Source organism: Barbus barbus (genome assembly GCF_936440315.1).
Source record: "Barbus barbus genome assembly, chromosome: 31".
NCBI classification, from domain to species: Eukaryota; Metazoa; Chordata; class Actinopteri; order Cypriniformes; family Cyprinidae; genus Barbus; species Barbus barbus.
Window position 1 is genome coordinate 21,885,882 of NC_136759.1, and position 20,972 is coordinate 21,906,853.

General features: G+C 35.8%; 2 protein-coding genes across 2 annotated transcripts; both read left to right on the plus strand.

Annotated features, from left to right (window-relative positions):
• The first annotated feature begins 4,366 nt into the window (after window positions 1-4,366).
• On the plus strand, window positions 4,367-10,346 carry LOC306851362 (protein phosphatase 1A-like). Its single transcript, XM_079387540.1, has 6 exons — window positions 4,367-5,127; window positions 6,159-6,730; window positions 8,830-8,947; window positions 9,072-9,186; window positions 9,266-9,329; window positions 9,472-10,346. The coding sequence occupies exons 1-6, from the start codon at window positions 4,725-4,727 to the stop codon at window positions 9,499-9,501; spliced, it is 1,302 nt and encodes a 433-aa protein (XP_079243666.1). The 5' UTR covers window positions 4,367-4,724; the 3' UTR covers window positions 9,502-10,346.
• A 1,761-nt stretch (window positions 10,347-12,107) lies between these two features.
• LOC306851704 (amino acid transporter heavy chain SLC3A2-like) lies at window positions 12,108-19,832 on the plus strand. Its single transcript, XM_079388140.1, has 9 exons — window positions 12,108-12,143; window positions 13,553-13,943; window positions 14,716-14,880; window positions 16,097-16,194; window positions 16,789-16,866; window positions 16,995-17,050; window positions 17,303-17,498; window positions 18,338-18,445; window positions 18,773-19,832. The coding sequence occupies exons 2-9, from the start codon at window positions 13,562-13,564 to the stop codon at window positions 19,148-19,150; spliced, it is 1,461 nt and encodes a 486-aa protein (XP_079244266.1). The 5' UTR covers window positions 12,108-12,143; window positions 13,553-13,561; the 3' UTR covers window positions 19,151-19,832.
• Window positions 19,833-20,972: the final 1,140 nt, after the last annotated feature.

A 20,972-nucleotide genomic window follows, 5' to 3' on the forward strand; every position in this document is an offset into this window, starting at 1 on the left:
CTCAGATCAACATCCTCTTTATGTCAGTCTGCCATAATTTAACAAGGATGAACATGTTGCTCTCTTAAAAGCACCCAAGAAACATTCATTTTAATTAGCATCTTTTAAGATTAAATATTCAGAGGTTTAACAACAAAAACACAAAATAATTATTTAAAGAATTAATATTTGAATTAATTATACAAATTATTTATAAAAAAATATTTATATGAACTTAATTTAACGTTATGAATATGAAATGATGGCTATGCAAACTGGAAATGCTGATTAAATATACAAAATTATAGTGTTCTGTGTGGAGTATAAATTCAGCAACATAGACCTTTATATCTCTTGTGTGTGTGTGTGTGTACATATATAGTGTCTGTTTGTCTATAGGGCTTAATTTAAAAGTCTAATGAGGCTTTTGTTTGTGTCCACTGCCTTCAGCAGAGCCAAAACCTCATGGGTTGAGAGGTACTCTAGGAAATGAGAAATGCTCATGTGGTCTAATCAGCTACTGTACTGTACATCACGATGTAGAAAGAGTACAGCAGCCCACACAGGTTCACATACAGACAAATCAATACAAATCAAAGTACAACTAAAGACACTGTCACACTTTACCAGGCGCACGGAGCAAGGAATGAGGAAACGAGGAGTTTAGCAAATCTAGAGTTTTTAATAGTCCAACGGGAAAACAGATCACAGGGAAGACATTCAAGAACTGACAAACACTAACCGAAAGGACTGGGGCTTTTAAAGACAGGACAATCAGCGGAAAACAAGACACACCTGGAGCAAATTAACACAATCAGACTGGGGAGCAACTGGGTCACATGGAACACAATCCTGGCAGACATATACACATATATATATATATATATATACACATAGTGTATCCCTATAGTTTTTGTAGTTTTATTTTTAATAATTTAATTTAATAATTACAACATTATTTTTAACATTTATAATTTAAATGTACTTATTTAAAAAGGATTATCTATTCTTTTAAACAGCAATAATTATTTTTTATAGATGTGGAGACTAGGGCTAGTTGCCACATGATCCAATTACACAACTGTGTGTTTTCTTTAGCATGTGGCTTTGTGTGTTTGTTTCAAGCGCCAAAACTTAAATAGAATATTTTTTCTTAATTTTATCAGAAAGTGAACACAATAAAAAAAAAATAATACATTGACATACATCAGGCAACAGTCAACTATGAAGATGAAGATTACATTTTTTCAGGCAACAGTCAACTATGAAGATGAAGATTACATTTTTTGTTGAACCAAAACAATGCTTTGATTTAACTTTTTTGTTGTTTCATGAATTGTTTTGTGTGTCTTAACTGTTTTACGGTTTAAATTTAGCTGAAAATGTAATTGAAGTTTTCACGGTGACAGCTTACCCTGTGTAGTGCAACAATTTGCCTTTCTCATACAATGTGTGCTCAGTGTCTTTTTTTCTGGGCAATAATGATTTAATAGCTTTCAATGTAGTCAAGACATATTTGAAAGCAGAAATAGCTGAGTAATTCATTGTAAATGTGAATTCATAGGTTAGCCAGAGTCAAAAAAATCATTTGGCATTATTAAAAAAAATTAAAAATAAATAAATAAATAAAAAAATAAAAATAAAAAATATATATATATGAAGAGTTCAGATGCAAAAGCATCTAAGTGCCATCTGAAATTTTCTTCTAAATTAGCATTTTTATCAGGCTCCTATGTGTAGGTTCAGTAATTTTACTCTAATGTCAATGTATAGGTGCTTTTCTATGCAATTAAAGAGAAATAACTGAACATAAATATAGGAGCCTGATAAAAATGCTCATTTTAGAAGAAAATTTCAGATGGCACTTAGAGGCTTTTGCATCTGAACTCTTCATATATATATATATATATATATATGAGTGTGTGATTATATTCTTTATCCCTTCGGTAAGCATTAGTCCAGCAATAGCTGTGTATACTGTACACTCTGAGATAAAAAAAAAAAAAAGCTTTCACTGGAGTGGTACTTTTTCAAAAAATATTCACTCACCTAAAGGATTATTAGGAACACTTGTTCAATTTCTCATTAATGCAATTATCTAATCAACCAATCACATGGCAGTTGCTTCAATGCATTTAGGGGTGTGGTCCTGGTCAAGACAATCTCCTGAACTCCAAACTGAATGTCAGAATGGGAAAGAAAGGTGATTTAAGCAATTTTGAGCGTGGCATGGTTGTTGGTGCCAGACGGGCCGGTCTGAGTATTTCACAATCTGCTCAGTTACTGGGATTTTCACGCACAACCATTTCTAGGGTTTACAAAGAATGGTGTGAAAAGGGAAAAACATCCAGTATGCGGCAGTCCTGTGGGCGAAAATGCCTTGTTGATGCTAGAGGTCAGAGGAGAATGCGCCGACTGATTCAAGCTGATAGAAGAGCAACTTTGACTGAAATAACCACTCGTTACAACCGAGGTATGCAGCAAAGCATTTGTGAAGCCACAACACGCACAACCTTGAGGCGGATGGGCTACAACAGCAGAAGACCCCACCGGGTACCACTCATCTCCACTACAAATAGGAAAAAGAGGCTACAATTTGCACGAGCTCACCAAAATTGGACGGTTGAAGACTGGAAAAATGTTGCCTGGTCTGATGAGTCTCGATTTCTGTTGAGACATTCAGATGGTAGAGTCAGAATTTGGCGTAAACAGAATGAGAACATGGATCCATCATGCCTTGTTACCACTGTGCAGGCTGGTGGTGGTGGTGTAATGGTGTGGGGGATGTTTTCTTGGCACACTTTAGGCCCCTTAGTGCCAATTGGGCATCGTTTAAATGCCACGGCCTACCTGAGCATTGTTTCTGACCATGTCCATCCCTTTATGACCACCATGTACCCATCCTCTGATGGCTACTTCCAGCAGGATAATGCACCTTGTCACAAAGCTCGAATCATTTCAAATTGGTTTCTTGAGTTCACTGTACTAAAATGGCCCCCACAGTCACCAGATCTCAACCCAATAGAGCATCTTTGGGATGTGGTGGAACGGGAGCTTCGTGCCCTGGATGTGCATCCCACAAATCTCCATCAACTGCAAGATGCTATCCTATCAATATGGGCCAACATTTGTAAAGAATGCTTTCAGCACCTTGTTGAATCAATGCCACATAGAATTAAGGCAGTTCTGAAGGCGAAAGGGGGTCAAACACAGTATTAGTATGGTGTTCCTAATAATCCTTTAGGTGAGTGTAGAGTCTTTACAGGTACAAAAGTTTACCTTTTGAAAAGGTGCTGCCCCAGTGACTGCTTTTGTAACTTTTTCTCTCTGTGAGGACATGTACTTTATTCATGTAATTGTGAAATCTTAGCTTGCAGTCAAGTAAACATTGTTACATAAAAAGTGTAATGGTAACATATAGCCTACAAACACACACAAAGGGAATCTCTGATCAAGTTAGTGTGTCTGTTATGTAATTGTAGTTACATTAGTTTGAATGTCAGGGTCGTGAAATGCCTTCGCTAACTTTAATCACCCATTGTGTATAAATGGCTAAAATCCAAACGTCACACACCTACTCTACTTAAATACAGGTAATCTGCAAGCCTTCCAAGAACTGGGCCTTACTGAGGAGGACAGTTCCTATTTATAAAGACAATTACCTTAACTTCAGACTACCGTTTTACTCTTTCAAAAAAATGTATAATAGTGAAACACAATGTTTACTTAACAGTGAATCATAAGTTTGTGTGACAGCATTTGGTTCTTATTGGCGATTAGGCAGTTAGAAGATTAAAATGATGTCTAAAAACTAGTGCTGGGCAATGATTAATCATGATTAATCGCATCCAAAATAAAAGTTTTTGTATACATAATATATGTGTGTGTACTGTGTATATTTGTTATGTATATATAAAGACACACACATACACATATATTTAGAAAAATATTTACATGCATATAATATATATAAATATATTTAATATATAAACATAACATATTTTTCTTAAATATATACATGCATGAGTGTGTGTGTGTGTGTGTGTGTGTGTATAAATATATACACACAGTGCACACACATATATTATGTACACAAAAACTTTTATTTTGGATGCGATTAACTGTTGCCCAGCACTACTAAAAACCCCATGGCAAGTACAAAAAGTGGGCTTTGAATTATTAATATCAAGTGGTATTAAACAATAACTGGACTATACTGCATAAGACAAAATATTTAATGAATACACTGTTAAAAACCAAATTCAAAGCACGTCCCAGCAAGGCTCATTGTCAGGATTGTACACGATAATTAAATGCGTGCTGTTGGGATGCTCATTATGAAACACTGTGTAATTCATCAAGTGCAAGTGTGGACGCTAACTAATCCAGACGCATTACGAAGTAGGGATTACATGAGGGAAAGACAGAACACTGTCTGAGGATGAGTGAACATAAATAGATTAGCCAATCAGAACTTGGCAAAGGCTTGGCAAATGTAATAAACACACCCAGAATTCATAAGACTTCATATCAGTCGAACAGTCCAATGGATTTCATTGGGAACAACAGAGGCTTGCTCGAACGACAACATATTTAGGACACTAAATACTGTTAACACTGTTTGTCCCGCAACCGTCCCTCCTATTTTGGCTCAAACTCAACGGGAGGCACTGGATCATCTTCGGAGGACCAGAAAGAGGAGTTTGAGGAACAGTAAGAGACTGAAGCGCAGGATTCGGGTGGTCATGAGAACCGCCAGGCGGGCCAGCACCATGGAGGTGCCCTCATTTCTGCGGCAGCTGGTGAAGGAAACCGAGAAGATGGTGACCTTCTTCTTCAAGGGTGGCCGACGGGAGTCAGGAGCTGATGATGAGTACTTTGAAAATGAAGAGGACGTGGGAAGACCCTACTTAGAGAGGCCCATTTTGGAGAAAGATACGGCAGAAGGTGGGTCGAAATGGGGTGTTAACTACGGCATGGCTAGTATTCAGGGCTGGCGAGCCCAGATGGAGGATTCCCACACCTGCATGCCAGAGATGACCGATGCCTTGCCAGGCTGGAGCTATTTTGCCGTGTACGATGGACATGCGGGGAGAACGGTGGCTCAGTACTGCTCCAGAAACCTGCTGGATTTCATTCTCGACACAGGTACTCACCGATTATACGCAGATTGCCAGTCATGAAGATAAAATGCTGGAATTTGTAAACAGCTAGTGATGTTGTGCTTTTATGTTTCAGCAACTTAAAAATGTAAACCAGATTTTTTAAAATTAAAAAATGAAAATGTTACTACGACCACAATATTTGCTAAGTGCTAAGTCCAATAATTTGCTGGTGGTCTAGGCGGTGGTTATGTTATTGTTAGTCAGTATCTTACATACTTGAAACTGAAAAATGAAAGTTTCAATGAAACAATGAAAAAAAAGTGTCTAAAAACATGCCATCTTTTTCGTCATTTTGACCAACTAATATTATGTTCTACTGTAAATGACAACATTTTTATTTAAAATCTGGAGGAAATCTGGAAGAAAATGGAACAAAAGTGCAACATACCACTTCTTCTGAAGGGACTAGTGGTCTACTAAGATGGATTTTTCCAAAGAGAATCATATCAATCAAACAATAATAATGTAATTCCATTAAAACTTGATCTTTGTTCTTAAGTATTAAACTTTTAAAATTTAAGCTATTAAATCAATTTTTAAAACAGTGGTTATCATCTCAAAATGCAGAATTTGTCCAAGGCCAGTTCAATATGTTGAATCACAAACTGGGGTCCATGGAAAAAGAAAGAGTCAAAGAAAGAGTGTAAAAACGTATGTATAACGTAAAACGTATGTATAATGATAATAATAAATAGGTTATTTATTACAGATTCATTCAGCTTTCTAAGCCCTTTATTTTAAAATAATTTTGTTCTATTGAGGATTTCAGATTTTACACACATTTAGAACTACAGTATAAATACATTTATACCGGATCTTTCACAGTATAAATGAGCCTTTCTATATACAATATAAAAATAGTAGCTGCTTTTATATTTTTAGAGAGGGGTCCAAAAAAATGCATCTGATGTATTTAATGGAAATAACAAGCTTTCCTCAAGTTGGCTGAAAGGCAGGTTACTGGGCAGGCCTCATGTCACTGTGCTTGACCCTGTTATATGATTGTCTAATCAGGCTCTGTGAAGGTGGATGAGGATGTAGACCAGGTCAAAGACGGCATCAGAGATGGCTTCCTTAACATAGACCGCCACATGCACACCCTGGCCCGTAACGAGACCTGGGACCACAGCGGGTCGACAGCAACCTCTGTCATGATCTCTCCACGAAACATCTACTTCATCAACTGCGGCGATTCACGGACCTTCCTTTGTCGTGACAGCCAGGTGGTCTTCTACACGGAGGACCACAAACCTATCAACCCACGCGAGAAAGAGCGCATCCAGAACGCTGGCGGCTCCGTCACCCTGCAGCGCATCAACGGCTCGCTGGCTGTGTCCCGCGCCCTTGGCGACTTCGACTTTAAGGAGGTGGAATGGAGGACTCAGACCGAACAGCTGGTGTCGCCTGAACCAGAGGTGTACGAGCTGGAGCGAAGCCCAGAAGATGAGTTCCTGGTGGTGGCGTGTGATGGCGTCTGGGATGCCATCGGTAATGAGGAGCTGTGTGCGTTTGTGCGCAACCGGCTGCAGGTCTGTGATGATCTGAGGGAGGTCTGCTCCCAGGTCATTGACCTCTGCCTCTATAAGGTTGGTAACAGCGGGGATCAGAGAGGATCCCATTGGTTTGGCCACGGGCCATATGATTAAGATCCACTGAGATTTCCTGACATTCTGAGTCAGAGATGGTATCATTAACTAAAACTAAAACTATTCAAATTGTTTTCAGTAATTGAAATAAAAATCAAATGAAACATAAATATTAGATGAAAAAGTAGAAACAAAATTCAGTTTTATCTCACAAAAACAGTCATCTGAACTTAAAACTAAAACTTTTAACTATTATAATCATTATATTATACTATTATAATTAGTTTCCTTTAATAGAAATATAGCTGAAATTATATAAACTATAAATATTAATTGAAAAACTGTTTCCATGGAATCTTACTGAAATACATAAGATGTAGTACTAGAATTACCAACTGAAATAAAAATGAATTAAATTTATATTAATTGTAAAAGTGTTAAATCAAATTATGAATAAAAATTAACTAAATAGAATAAAAAAACGAATAAAAATGGCAAAATTGCAACAAAATGAAAAATGTAAAATTACAACTGAGAATATAAAAACAAAAGCTAAATCAAAATATTAAAAATATATAAATAATACTAAAATAATTGTGGGATATTTTGTTCTGTATGGTACATATTGTATATGGCACAGTACTGTTGAGGTCAAAAGTTTGCATCCTCCTTTCAAATCATTAAAAAGTTTGAAGATCAGGGAAAATGTAACTTATTTTGTCTTCTGGGAAGCATGTAACTATCTGTAGCCTCTGAAGGGCAGTAATGAATGAAAACATATGATCTTTACGCAAAATAAGAAAAATGTACACTTTTCCATTCTGTTCAAAAGTTTTCTATTTTTTCTAAAAGTTTTCTGCTGTTGAGGTGGGATATGTTAAAGGTTAGGGACGGGTTAGGGTGGTATGGGTAGGTTTAAGGGTGGGTTAAGGTGTAAGGGATCGGTCAACAGTGTAATTATAAATGTAATTACATAAATTAATTACAGATGTAATTACATGCAGGTATTTTTAAAAATATAAGTACAATGTAAAAACATGTATGTACACAATAAGTACACTGTATCAAATGATTCATTTAAATGTAAGTACATAGTAGTTAAAGCCACTTAATATAAAGTGGGACCGAAAATATTTTATTCAGGTCAGTAATAAATAAACAATAACATGCATTTTGTATGAGCCCTCTTATTTTGGTAAAATAATTAACACTGTTAATGATTCTGAAAGGGGGATGCAAACTTTTGACCTCAACTGTGTACTATGTGCACTATTCTGAACAATAACCTAATTTATGGTTTAAGTTCATTTAATTTAATTTGAGACACTTAGCATCCTAGAAAATACATTAGCTATCAACAAACAAAACCGTCTATTGGTGTCGTTTGATGCAAAATATTTAGCACTTATTTCTACAGATCTATCATAAAGTCTAAACACATTTTCCACTATTTAATTGTTTTCCAACTTAATTGATTTACATGTTTCTTCTTGTCTAAGTGCGTGATTCTTGGTAAGAATAAATTTTTAAATAAATTTGACAATGCTGATTTAAAAAAAAAACAAAAAAAAGAGTCAGTCGCTGTGAAACTAAACAGTAAATAGCTTCTAAAACTGAATGTGAGCTACGTGATCGTCATTAGCCCATGACCGGCAAGACAATAACTCAAGTCTGATGCAAAGTCGATATTGAATTGCCTGTACTAAAACATTAGTTTAGGAATGCCTTGTTACTTAAAATGATTAGTCATTTGGGTTATGTAATATTATATAATGATATTTCCCTGCTGCATGTTGAGGCAAGGAAGATTACAGAGCACATACTAGAATCAGCTTGACCCGTTCTGTGTAGATACTGTTCTTTAAATAGAATGATTACAGTAGAGAGCGAGAGGAGATTACAAGTGAAATTCAGACTGCAAATTACATCCAGAGCCAGAGTTACATACTTAGTCCCCCCCCCCCCCCCATATATACACGCATGTGTATGTCTGTGTGTGTGCATTAGCATTTTGTAGTATTATTGAAGTGCATCAGTCTACTCTTATTTATTTATTTAGTTGATTTTTGTGAGCAGGATTTTAAATTCTTACCTTGCAGGGAAGTTTAGACAACATCAGCATTATCATTATCTGCTTTGATGGCGCCCCCAAGGTGACCCCAGAGGCACTGCAACAGGAGGCAGAGTTAGAACACCTCATTGAGCAAAAAGTGGCAGGTAATTTCACCAATTCATTCGATATAAAATAAGATGTAATTTAAACACACTATTTTATATAAAATGTCTATAAATGTCAGATTTTGTGTATAAAAGTGTTTTTTTTTTCTTTTACGTTACTCAGAGATCATTAACGTGATCAGATCTAAAGACCAGGAACCTGACCTGCTCTATGTGATGAAATTCCTGGCGTCTGAAGATATTCCCGGCCTCCCACCAGGTGGAGGAATCTCATGCAAGTAAGTGATACTGAGATTCCTCCACTAAGTGACTAACATTCAGATATTTTCTCTCAATCTCTGTCTTGTTTGTCTGCAGGAAAGATTGCATAATTGGCGCATATCAGAAATATGCAGCAGCCTTTAGATCTCTTGAGCCGATGGTATGTGTTTAAAATCCATACTTTATTAAATAATCAACCTTTTATTTGATTTTAATATGATTTTAATGTGTCTTTAAATATAAAGTGCAAAAGTTGATTTTACAAATAACAACAATTCTCCACTATTTTGTCATTATTTAAGGATATTGGCGGCTCTGATGACTCCACCTAGTGGCCATTATGTTCGAGATGGAATCAAGCCTTGAATCTCTGTAGATGTAATAATCAATGTGAGGAGGATATTTGTGTGCCACCTGCTTTACAGAGGTCACATTGTTTAGCCAAACTATTTCTTTTTTAAATTAAGGTTGTGTATTGAAAACATAGAAACAGAAATAGGAGGAAGAGGAAGATATATGCTTTCATGAAGGTAAAGCATTTAACACTGACATTATGTAAAGCTTTTTATGAAAGATTTTACTTTACTTAAAGGTGAAGTAACACTTTAAAAAAAATTTATTTAAATAAATAATTTTATGTAATATTACAGTTATAGGTTGACTTCACGTTTAAGATTCAATGTATAAGTGTATTATAAATGTTTCTTTTATTTGATTATAGATGTTAAGCTCTCTTTATATAACCAAACTTGCACAATATATTAAAACTAACATCTGTAAAACTTGATAAAGGGTACTTGAAATATAAATTCACATCTCTCTCTCTTTTTTACTATAGTAAACATCAGTTTATCTCATTATAAATAACATGATAAACCCCTGTTTTGTATAAAATCACTCAATGTCATTTTTATGAATTGTTATGAAATATATCAATTAGTGATGAGTGGATGAATACGCTTTATTTGTGTGTATTGTATCCTGTCAACAGTTTACAGAAATGCATGCTTTTCTGAAAAGGCACAACATAAGTTAATACGTATTTATTTAGTATACGTTAAGTTATTCAGTCATTAAACTGAACTATTGGGAAAATATTAGATGTTGAATCTAATGTCTTCTCCTGTGGCTCCTAACATTACATCTTTCATATCTGATAAAGCTTATGTTTCTTCAGTATAGCCTATTTGATTCTCTACAAAGGCTTGAGAAGTCTGGACACACAAATTTGCATTAGTCATGATGGACGACTGGACGTAACACTTTACAATACAGGTGCACAAATATGCATTAATTCATGCTTTACTAATGCACAGATAATCACAAGTTAATGTATAACTCATGAATATACAAATTATTTATTAATAATTACTACATCAACAACTCATGAACATTCTATATGATTCATAGATTAAATAATAAATACATGATTATTAGTTAAATGCGTCATCATAATGTATTAGTTCCATAATAACATATTATGTTAACTAATGATGCAATTTCATATGTTATATACCATAGTGGTCAAAGCTATGCAACTCTAAATTCCAGTTCTCTGCTTTAATTAATCATTAGCTGATGATTTGCAAAGGTGTCATTATGTTATGACTTTACGTGTTGAGGCACATAACTATTAACTAATTGTTAGGTAATATGTCATTGTGGTTATGGATTTTGCATTAGTTTGTTAGTCATGTGCCTCAACAAGGAAAGTCATAACATGATGATATATTTGCCTGTCATTAGCTAATGATTAATTGAAAAGTCGAAATGCATGGCGTCATCCCATAGTGGTAATTAACACTATTAGGCCGTGTTCACACTTGGCGTCTTTTTCGAAGCTGCCGGCGTCTGTTTTACATTATAATCCTATGGAGTAAACCGTGTTTTCAAAAAAGTCCTGAGCGCTTTTTAAAACGCCACCGCCGGCGTCTTTTTCTGCAGCTCAGAGCGTTTTTTCGAGTTGAAAAAATTTCAACTTTTCTGAAAAAAACGCCCTACGTCAAGCGCCTTTTTGACAGCTGACCAATGACAAGCGAGTAGCGAGATCTGTCGTTTCCATAACAACAAGAAGAAAAATGGAGAAGGTGCCGGTAGATAGACTGCTCGTACTAGTTTCGGAGCACAAGGAGCTGTATGATATGAGCACAAAACTCTATCATAATAGTGGTTCCTTCCCCGTATAATGTCGTGCACCCACAAACGTCGTTGTGAATCGACATTTTCTTTCCCGTTAACTTCAAAAGCCAACACAAGAGCCAACTTTTTACTCTTTCTTGACATTTCTGCAGTACACAGCGCTAGGCTACTGTTACAGCTGTTGCTATGACAACAAAAGACGCTCTCAGCTGCTATTTGTAACAGACGCTGCCAGCTTTGTTTTTCATTAAAAAAACGCTCTTGTCAACTTTTTCTAGTCAAAAAAGACGCCAAGTGTGAACACGGCCTTAGTTGATATAATATGTTATTATGACACATTTAGCTAATAACAATTTTTTGATTACGTAATCGATGAATAATAAAGAATGCTCATTTGTTGCTGATGCAGTAATTATTAATTAGTTCTTCAACAGTTCTAAATAAAATAAATTTAGAACAGTTAATAAACTGAAACAACCAGTAAATGTGAGTCACGATAAACAGGGAACATTGGTAAATGCTTTACTGGCGTTATGTAATAAACTCACCCGGTGGCCCACAGTGAACCTCTGTAGAATGTGTGACTGAAGTGTCTCGGGCCATGACACCTCTATACTAATTACTGAAACCTCATCTTTGGTGTTACGGTCATACTTTAATGTTCGAAGAAGTTAAAAACAAGACGTTCAGGGGTCCAAGAGCATTTGGTTCTCACAGAAGTTTAACCTGTTCTTCATTGCAACAACATTGGTGTGTTTGTCATAACAATAAACTGAAAACTGAAACTAAAAGAACCGTCACAGTCAGAGCGAGACTGCGCTGTCGTTCCCTACAGGTAAGTACAGAAGCTCAAATATCTTGTCTTTGTGATATTAAAGTTCACTTTTGGGAGGACTCACAGTTTTAATCTTACAGTGTCAATGCATTAAGTATACAGACCAAAAAAATACTAAATATCATGTAACATATGTGCAACACTGACATTTTTATGGAAAGTTAGAGACATGAGGTACTGGTATAATTGTGCTAATGTGTCATGGATCTGTTGCAGACTTCACTCATTTAATCTCAAAGCTTCTGTCAAAGCAAAACAGGATTCTCATTTAAGCACGTTATTCGAATATTTAGGAAATAGATGCGGAAAATATTTTCAGTCAATAGAGATTAATAGGAGTGTTGTTTTTGTATCATTTATACACTAGTTTTGGTTAATATTTTGAATTTAATATTTTTTTAAATATTTTCTGTTTAGTTTTAGTTTGTCTTTTATATTTTTTATATGTCTACAGTTTTTAATTGTACATTAGTACTATTTAGCAGTGCATTTTTTGTGGTTTAGTTAAGTGAAGTAAAGAAAAATGAGAAACATCGCTGAAAAAAAATACTTTTTTGATATTTATTAATAATATTTTTTTGCTTTTAGTTTTAGTTAATGTTAATAACCTAGATTAGCAATTATGGGAACCAGTTATTCTGATATTTGTTTGATTGTGAATATATCTTATGAATTATGAATAAAATCAATCATAAATTAGAATGCATTATTAATAATTATCTGAATGTAGTCCTAGTGCTGGCAAATGATTAATCGCGATTAATCACATTCAAAATAAACGTTTTTGTTTACATAACATATGTGTGTGTGAACTGTGTACATTAATATTGTATATATAAATACAAACACATTTATGTATATATTTAATAAAATTATGTTGTTTATATATTAAATATACTTATATACAATATACAGATATAAATATATAAATGTATATACATGTAAATATTTTCAAAATACATATATGCATGTGTTTGTATTTATATATACATAATAAATATACACAGTACACACACTTATTTTATGAAAGCAAAAACTTTTATTTTGGATGCGATTAATTGTAATTAATCATTTGACAACACTATTACTTACATAACTATTACTAATATTAATATTACATAAATGTGTCTTGAGTTCTGTTGTCAAATAAATTTCTTCTGTTTTGAAGTCTGTATCATCCAACCAAACTGATCAAACACAAATACACAATATTCCATCATTGATGGAGAAACACACTATTTTTGAAAGTTTCAGGGATTTTGATCACTTCAAAAATCTGAAATATTTTCAATTCGCTAATTAGAGAAAATATAGTGCTGTGGTTGTTTGTGTTGATAGTGGTATTGTGGGATACTTACACATATATAAAGTCACAATCAAACCTGTTTTCTTTGGCTCTTAACATCTAGTGAGAGCAGATGACACTGAAGGTTGAAGGAGATCCAGGCTATGACAACGTATCTGCTGGAGGTCGATTCACCGAGCTGGACAGCTCAGAGACCGTACCTCTCCTTATCCCAGACCCAGACATTCAGCAGCAGCGGCACGTCTGGAAGCCCCTGAGCAGAAAAGAGCTGGAGAAGAGCGCAGGAGGACCAGAATGGAAGAAGTTTCGTTCTCGCCTGGTAATTTGCTTCTGGATTGGTTGGCTGATAATGCTGGGCACTGCGATCGCAATAATCATTCAGAGCCCGCGGACAGAGTCTCCTTCACTGCACTGGTGGCAGAGGGATGTGTTTTACTGCCTGCAGCCTGCACTCTTCATGGATGCAGACAGTGACGAGGTCAGCCGTATCAGCAGTGAGTTCACTAAAACATAATTTACAGCAGCAACAATATTATTGCAGTATGTTTGCATCTACTGCTGTAAAAACAAAACATTCAAGCCGTTTATCCATCCATCCTGGAGCCTAAAATAACTCCTACAAGTCTAAGGCATTGTTGAGTTTATGAGTAGTTTCCAGAAAGCGCAGCACAGGTCATTTAACACAATGTCAACACTCTGAAAACAAAGGTTCTTTGACATGTTTGGCTCTGTGCAGATCTTTAAACATCTGCCGAATCTGGACAAAAGATTCCTTATAGTAGAAAAGGGTTCTTTACACTAATAGGTTCTTCTTTTTTAGAACTGTTTTCTATTGGTTCTTTGGGGAACCAAAAGTGGTTCTTATGGGTACTCTACAAAAAAAAAAAAAAACACACACAACCCGTAAAACACAACAAAATGCAGTGCAAAATTCAAAATACAGGTAAAACACCTGTAAAAAATCAATACGGAAAATTACTTTATATCAATATAGTACATTTTGCCCTATTTTATTAAATGTTTATGTATTTTTATGGAACATCACACACACACACACACACACACACACTAATACCCCAACTACTGTTAATGTAAAAACAATAAAACAAACATGGTATATAATTGTGAAGTGTTGTGCATATACATGTGGTTCAGTGACTGAGTGTGATCAGTACAGAACTGACTGTATAGTCGGCCTAATACTTGTAAACAGCAATGAAATTCCTGTTGTGAAGCCCAACATGATGGTGTTTGTCTCTCATTCAGGGGTGTCCGAGCGGCTGACGTATCTGAAGTCACTGAGGGTTGGGGCAGTGATCCTGGAGGGGTTGTTCCAGCATGACATCTCCCCTCCCAACCTGACAGAGATCAACCAAAGTCTGGGCACGCTTCCACAATTCACACAGCTTATCACAGAAAGCCGCAAAGCAGGTATATATGCATTCATTATTAAAAAACGCATTTGATTTTATTTTGGTAGTAGAACACTTTTCATTAAATATTTTATCCGCATGAAGGTGGATCAGGATTTTGCTACCTTTGTCATTCACTAGATGGTGATGTTTAGTCATATTGCATCAGTCTTCTCCAGTCTCACTGTACACTGATCTCAAAGTAACTGCACGCTTAAGCCATGTCGGAAAATCATTGCATTAAAATAACAAAGATATCAAAGTGGCATGTGCAAACAAATGATGCAAATTTTTCATAACCAATTTTAACTAATTACTTTGAACCAACTGGCCTCAAGGTAATTTATAGTGGATATATGAAAGCAGTTCACCTCAAGTTCTCATAGTTCTCCTCATGTATAGCGTAAGAGTGGATGTTTCACATTCACAAGCACAAAGTGTATATGACTTTCTTCTTTCAGTTGAATACAGTCAGAGTAAATGTTTCAGAGAAAATGTCCTGGCTCTTCACTGCCAAGCTTTATAAAGGCAGTGAATGGGGTTTAAGATATTGAAATCCAATAAAGTGCATCCATCCATCATAAATATTACTCCACACGGCACAGGGGGGTTAATAAAAGCCTTCTGAAGTGAAGTGGCGATGAAGCAGATGACGTAGGTGTAGCGTAAGCTCTGCTGAGAACATGCTTGAGAGAACCAAGTTTTGTTTACAGCAATTCTCCTTTCGGCTTTTCGACATTTTTCTTTACAAATCCTTATTTTATACTTCTATTTCAGTGGTTTGTCTTGCTCTCTCTTCTGGAAGGCCACTCTCTCGTGAACATGCATACGATGGTTAGTGGAAGCTAGAGATCACGGTTTCTAAAGTTTTAAATATGGATATTTTTCTGACACAAATGCAGTGCTTCGCTTCAAAAGGCCTTTATTAAGCCCCCGGGGCCATGTGCAGCACTTTTTATGATGGATGGATGGATGCACTTTATTGGATTTCTAAATATCAACACCTATTCACTGCCATTATAAAGTTTGGAAAAGCCAGAGCATTTTAGAATATAACTCCAATTATATTCATCTGAAAGAAGAAATTCTTACCATAATTTCTTCTAGGATGGCTTGAGGTGAATAAATCATGGGGTAATTTTCATTTTTGGGAACTATCCCTTTAAGCAATGTTAGGCTATGTTGGTTGTAATAAAGCAATATTAACCGATCCAGTGGATTTGTATATGGTTCAGGTGTGAGAGTGATACTGGATCTTTGTGAGCTGGATCTGTTTGAGCCGGAGTCGGGTAATGCCACTGATGTTTGGTCCAGTCCATCAGAGTACATTCAAGTAAGGAATATTACATATATACTGGATATATATAATGCAAGATATCAGCAAGGGTGTGTATTATTAAAATTCACTGTATGTATCCAGCTGAAGTAATTACTAGAGGCAGTAAAACAGCCAATGATTTTAATTCCTTTTCACACAAATTACAATTACTGGGCCAGTTTATCATTTAATATAGACTTCTTTGTGAGGTTACTTGCACAATACTATGAGTCTTTTGACCTCAAAACACTTTTCCCACAGTGCACGATTTCTAAACTAACATATTTAAACATTTACACAACCATCTCCGTTTGTATGGCTTTTCCGATGTAGTAAACTTGCTCGTTAGCTCACCTGGTGCAACACAGAGTGCTTGGCTACAAGTCCCATAAAACACAAGTCACATTAAAAAAGCTTAAAGACTTGTAGAAGCAAGCTAAAAAAAAAGCATAGTTTCTTCAGTGTTTGTGGGTTCAATGTAGGTGGTACGTTATTTTTAAATGTAATGAATAAAAAATATGTTATTGTAGCAACTTGTCACTAGATAAACGAAAGATTCATGCGACCTTTAGTTTATTATTGTTCATGTGGTATTATTTTCCTCTCCAGTATTCATTAAGGTATTGGCTGGAGCATGGTGTATCAGGGTTTGGGATCTGTGACACAGACGCAGCCTTTTCTGCTAAGGTAAAACTGAAAACACACTGATGTGTCTTGTTTTGTGGAAAATATGTGTGGGTTTTACTTGGAGACATTATATGGTGAGCCCATGCCCAGTGTCTGCTAAAAAATGGATGTGTAATTATGATTCACAGACCCTAATGGAGTGGAATGTGCTGATGCAAGAGTTTAATTCACAGGATGACGAAAGGTATCATGTGTGTCAGCTGACTGGCATTGAAGCAAAATCATTTCCTTTATGATAAAATAAAGTCTTGATGATAAATGGAAGTAAAATAGATTATAAACATAATTTTATATTGAGATTAACACCATATTCATTTTGAGCCCATGCACTGAATTTGACAATTGACTATTGTTATTACCTTATAAACTTGCTTAAGTTTTGGCGACATAAATGAGATCATTTGGCGAGAGAAATGAGATTGTTATCTCATTGTAGAATACTGATGGTGAGGCAAACAGGTAACACTCTTCCAGAACTCAATGTGTCCAGCATTGCTGTTAATGGTTCACTGGTGGAGCTGGTTATAAAGTCACTGATCCCCCCATCACACCATCCGTTGTCTCCCGCTGAGGTGGCTGAGGCCATGGAGGCCAGTCTGCAGATGCCACAAGGACACTGGCCGAGCTGGACCGTGAGTGGACATTTCACTGAACTGAGTCTAATAGTTTATGAACAGCAAAATCCCCAAAGGATTTTATGAAATCGTCAAATTAAAGCCATTATTCTATTATTATTATTAGACTGCTAAGCTAACATTCAAGCATTATAGCCTCTAGTCAGCAAGCCTGCTAAGCTAGTATGAGGGAGATTTTACTAAGCTAGCATGAGGGAGATTCTATAGGGTACTGAATCTTGCACAGTGATTATTCTAATCATTCCAGAAACCTAAGATGGTTTGCTGGTCCTACCTAGTATTGTTAGTCAACTATGAACACATGTTCTGTCGTTATCAACGAAGTTCAATGATTTGGTGTTTCCCGATACCATAATTGCAACAAATTTGGGAAACGGCATCGCAAACTTTTGTGTTTGGAACTACAGCTCTCAACCTGTGGATAGAAGCATAGTCTTTTGCTAGTACAACACGTGGCCTTGCTCCAAAACCATGATCAAGGTTTCATTTTTGTGATGCATCAAACTGAAACACCTTTATTTACAATAAATAAGACCAATGTAAATCATGGCATCAGTAGTATGAGTTAACTGCAGAAAATGAACATGTAGAATTTAGTTTGATTTATGGTTTAGGGAACCATGAGAGAAATTTGAATTATACAGTGTATGGCTTTGAAATGTTACATTTTGATGACTTCATGCTCCTGACCAGTAATTCATTGAACAAAACACATTGTGGTCTGCACAAACCATCCGTATCTTGCTGTGTTTAACGCAGTGTGGGATACATTTTCTTAAGAAATGTTTCTGAGAATGCTTTGAATGCAGTGTCACATGTGTTTGCACCATTCACAGATGGGTGCAGGAGTACCATGGGAGTTGCAGAGAGCGATTCTAGTCCTGATTATGACTTTACCTGGGACACCCATCTTCAGATATGGAGATGAGGTCAATCCAGTTCAGGTGAGTTGAGAAAACCATCTTCAATGTACAATTGCTATAGTGACAGTTTGAAATAACATTCTTTAAAATAAAGATTCTTTATTGGCATCTCTGTTTCAATGAACAACCTTTAACATCCATGGAAACTTTCCATTGGACAAAACATTCTTTATAGTGGAAAAAAATGGTTCGTTTAAGAACTGTTCACTGAAAGGTTCTTTGAGGAACCCAAAACAGTTCTTTATGGTATCACTTTGGAACCTTTATTTTTAAGAGTTTTGGTTGTAAAATCTGGTTGTGTGAATCTGAATGTTCATGTTTTTTGTGGTATGATATTTCCATTCTCAGGATCTGGATCAGCTGAATCAACCTCTAGCCCTCTTCCATTCTCTGAGTCAGTCGCGTGCCCGTGAAGAGGCTCTACACTTTGGCAGATTCACCTTCCTTTCCTTCAATGCCACCATGTCATCCTCTGGCCTCAATTCTACAGCCACACCTCCTTTAGCTTTCCTGCGCTCATGGGGCTGCGTTCACTTCCTGGTCCTGTTTAATTTGGGTTCTGAACCTCACACTTTGGATCCAGACTGGGCTCCCAGCTTACCTGAAGGTGGGGTGTTTGTAATCAGCACAGGTCTTGACCGATTTGGCCCCGTGTCTCTAAGGTCAATAAAAATGCAGCCACACGAGGCCATCGTCATAAAACTGTTTGAATCTGACAACTCCTAAGACAAGGTTTGTGTTCGCTTATTAATACACTAATGATGTTCAGTTTTGGTTAGGTGAAACTAAGAGAAAGTATGTAATACAAGTAAATTAAAACGTGTTTGTTCACACTAAGTGCAAACAGCCTGCCTTGTTGGCAGAGGCTATTTACACTAACTTAGCCCACCAACATGTGGTAGGGTTAGACAACATTGCAAAAGCCTATTAAATAGCTATTCCAGTGGTGTAGATTGTAAATCATGTAGAAGAAATTTACTCGTTGAACCTAATCGACTCAAGTTCGAATCCCCTCTTTGCCAAATTCGTTCTTCTCCCTTTTTACATCACATATCAAATCAGAAAAGCAATTATTTTCAATAAAAATTAAGGAAATAATCCAAAAAGTGGAAATGAACATGCCTCACGGGTGTTTATCGATTAAGGTTAGGTGTAGGGAGGGCTTTATTGTCCCAAAGCGGTATCCATTTAATAATTTTTATAAAAATTAGGATTTACACTCAATATGTTATTGCAGATATGTGCTATAATTTGCACTAAGAAGCTTAGTATAAACAGCATGTAATTGCACTTAGTGCAAATAGCCGCTACCAAATTAAAGTGAATAAATATTGGCAGTGGGGCTGGAGTGCACTTTGTTTCTTTGCAAATAATCTAATAAAGAAAAACTAATACAAATTTAAATTAGAATGTGTTTGTTTGTGTTTTCAACTATGGACAATTTCACAGTATGTCCAGGGGTGGATTCGTATTAAAACAGATTTAAGTTGTTTACAAGATGGTTATATTACAATGGGATACTTCTTACCCTCATGAGTTGAAATAAGACATGATGCACATTATTAATATATTTTGATTATTACAAGTCTTCAATTTGAATATGTTTATATGAGAAATTGTGAAAACAATTGCGCTGCTGATTTTTTTTTTTTTGTGGAAACCATGATACATTTTTTCAGGATTTTTTTAGATGAATGGAAGGCTCAAAATAACAGAACAGCATTTATTTTAAATGTGATCAGTTGCCGAATATAAATTTTAATTTCATAATTTTCATATATAAATAAATAAATTAAAATACATTAAATAAAAACTCCACGTAAAATATTTCTTATAAACACAAACTCAAGCTTTTTTGTTGCATTATGCACAAATTATGTGCACATATGATTTTTTTAGGATACATAAAGCTAGCAATGAAATTATCCAAAAGTCACTTCCATCACAGAATGCCATTGAACACACATAGATGTGGTGAAAAAGAAAAAAAAAGTGTTTTTAAGAAAGATTATTTTCTAAATACTCTAAAGTGTCCATAGTTGAAACATTAATTATTTAAACAGCTACAATTACATTCTGAATTTTTGATATATTTAGAAAGAAAGAAAAAAAAATTACACACAGATGACATGTATCTGGTCAACGTCCATTTTTATGGTAACACTGGTAATGTGAATTCTGGTAATGATGCATATTTCTTCCAGAATGAAAATGCATGGCAATTATGTGCATTATGTAACTATCATGCTAGTTTTGTTGTTTACTTAGAAAAAGAGCTGTCACAAAAAAATATGTTTTTAAGGGTGGGCCCCTCTCTCCTGTCCCCAATTAATCAGCTTTACTAGAGAGGACCTTAGTGGGACCACCTCATTCCCTGTTGTCCCCTGCCTGATGACAGCCAAGGCACAAAAGAAAAGAGAGTTCCTCTTCAGGAACTCGAGCTGCGTCAACGACGCTTTGGGGAACGCCAACAGCGTAACCGGCTCTGAATACCAATCAAATCTGTCCAGAAATGGGAAGGGATGTCACGGGCGAGGTGACGTAATGA

Coding starts and splice junctions, on each gene's coding strand:
- LOC306851362 (XM_079387540.1), top strand. CDS start 4,725: ATGAGAACCGCCAGGCGGGCCAGCACCATGGAGGTGCCCTCATTTCTG. Junction 8,948..9,071: donor CATTGAGCAAAAAGTGGCAG/GTAATTTCACCA, acceptor TACGTTACTCAG/AGATCATTAACGTGATCAGA. Junction 9,330..9,471: donor TTAGATCTCTTGAGCCGATG/GTATGTGTTTAA, acceptor TCATTATTTAAG/GATATTGGCGGCTCTGATGA.
- LOC306851704 (XM_079388140.1), top strand. CDS start 13,562: ATGACACTGAAGGTTGAAGGAGATCCAGGCTATGACAACGTATCTGCT. Junction 13,944..14,715: donor CGAGGTCAGCCGTATCAGCA/GTGAGTTCACTA, acceptor TCTCTCATTCAG/GGGTGTCCGAGCGGCTGACG. Junction 17,051..17,302: donor AATTCACAGGATGACGAAAG/GTATCATGTGTG, acceptor ATCTCATTGTAG/AATACTGATGGTGAGGCAAA.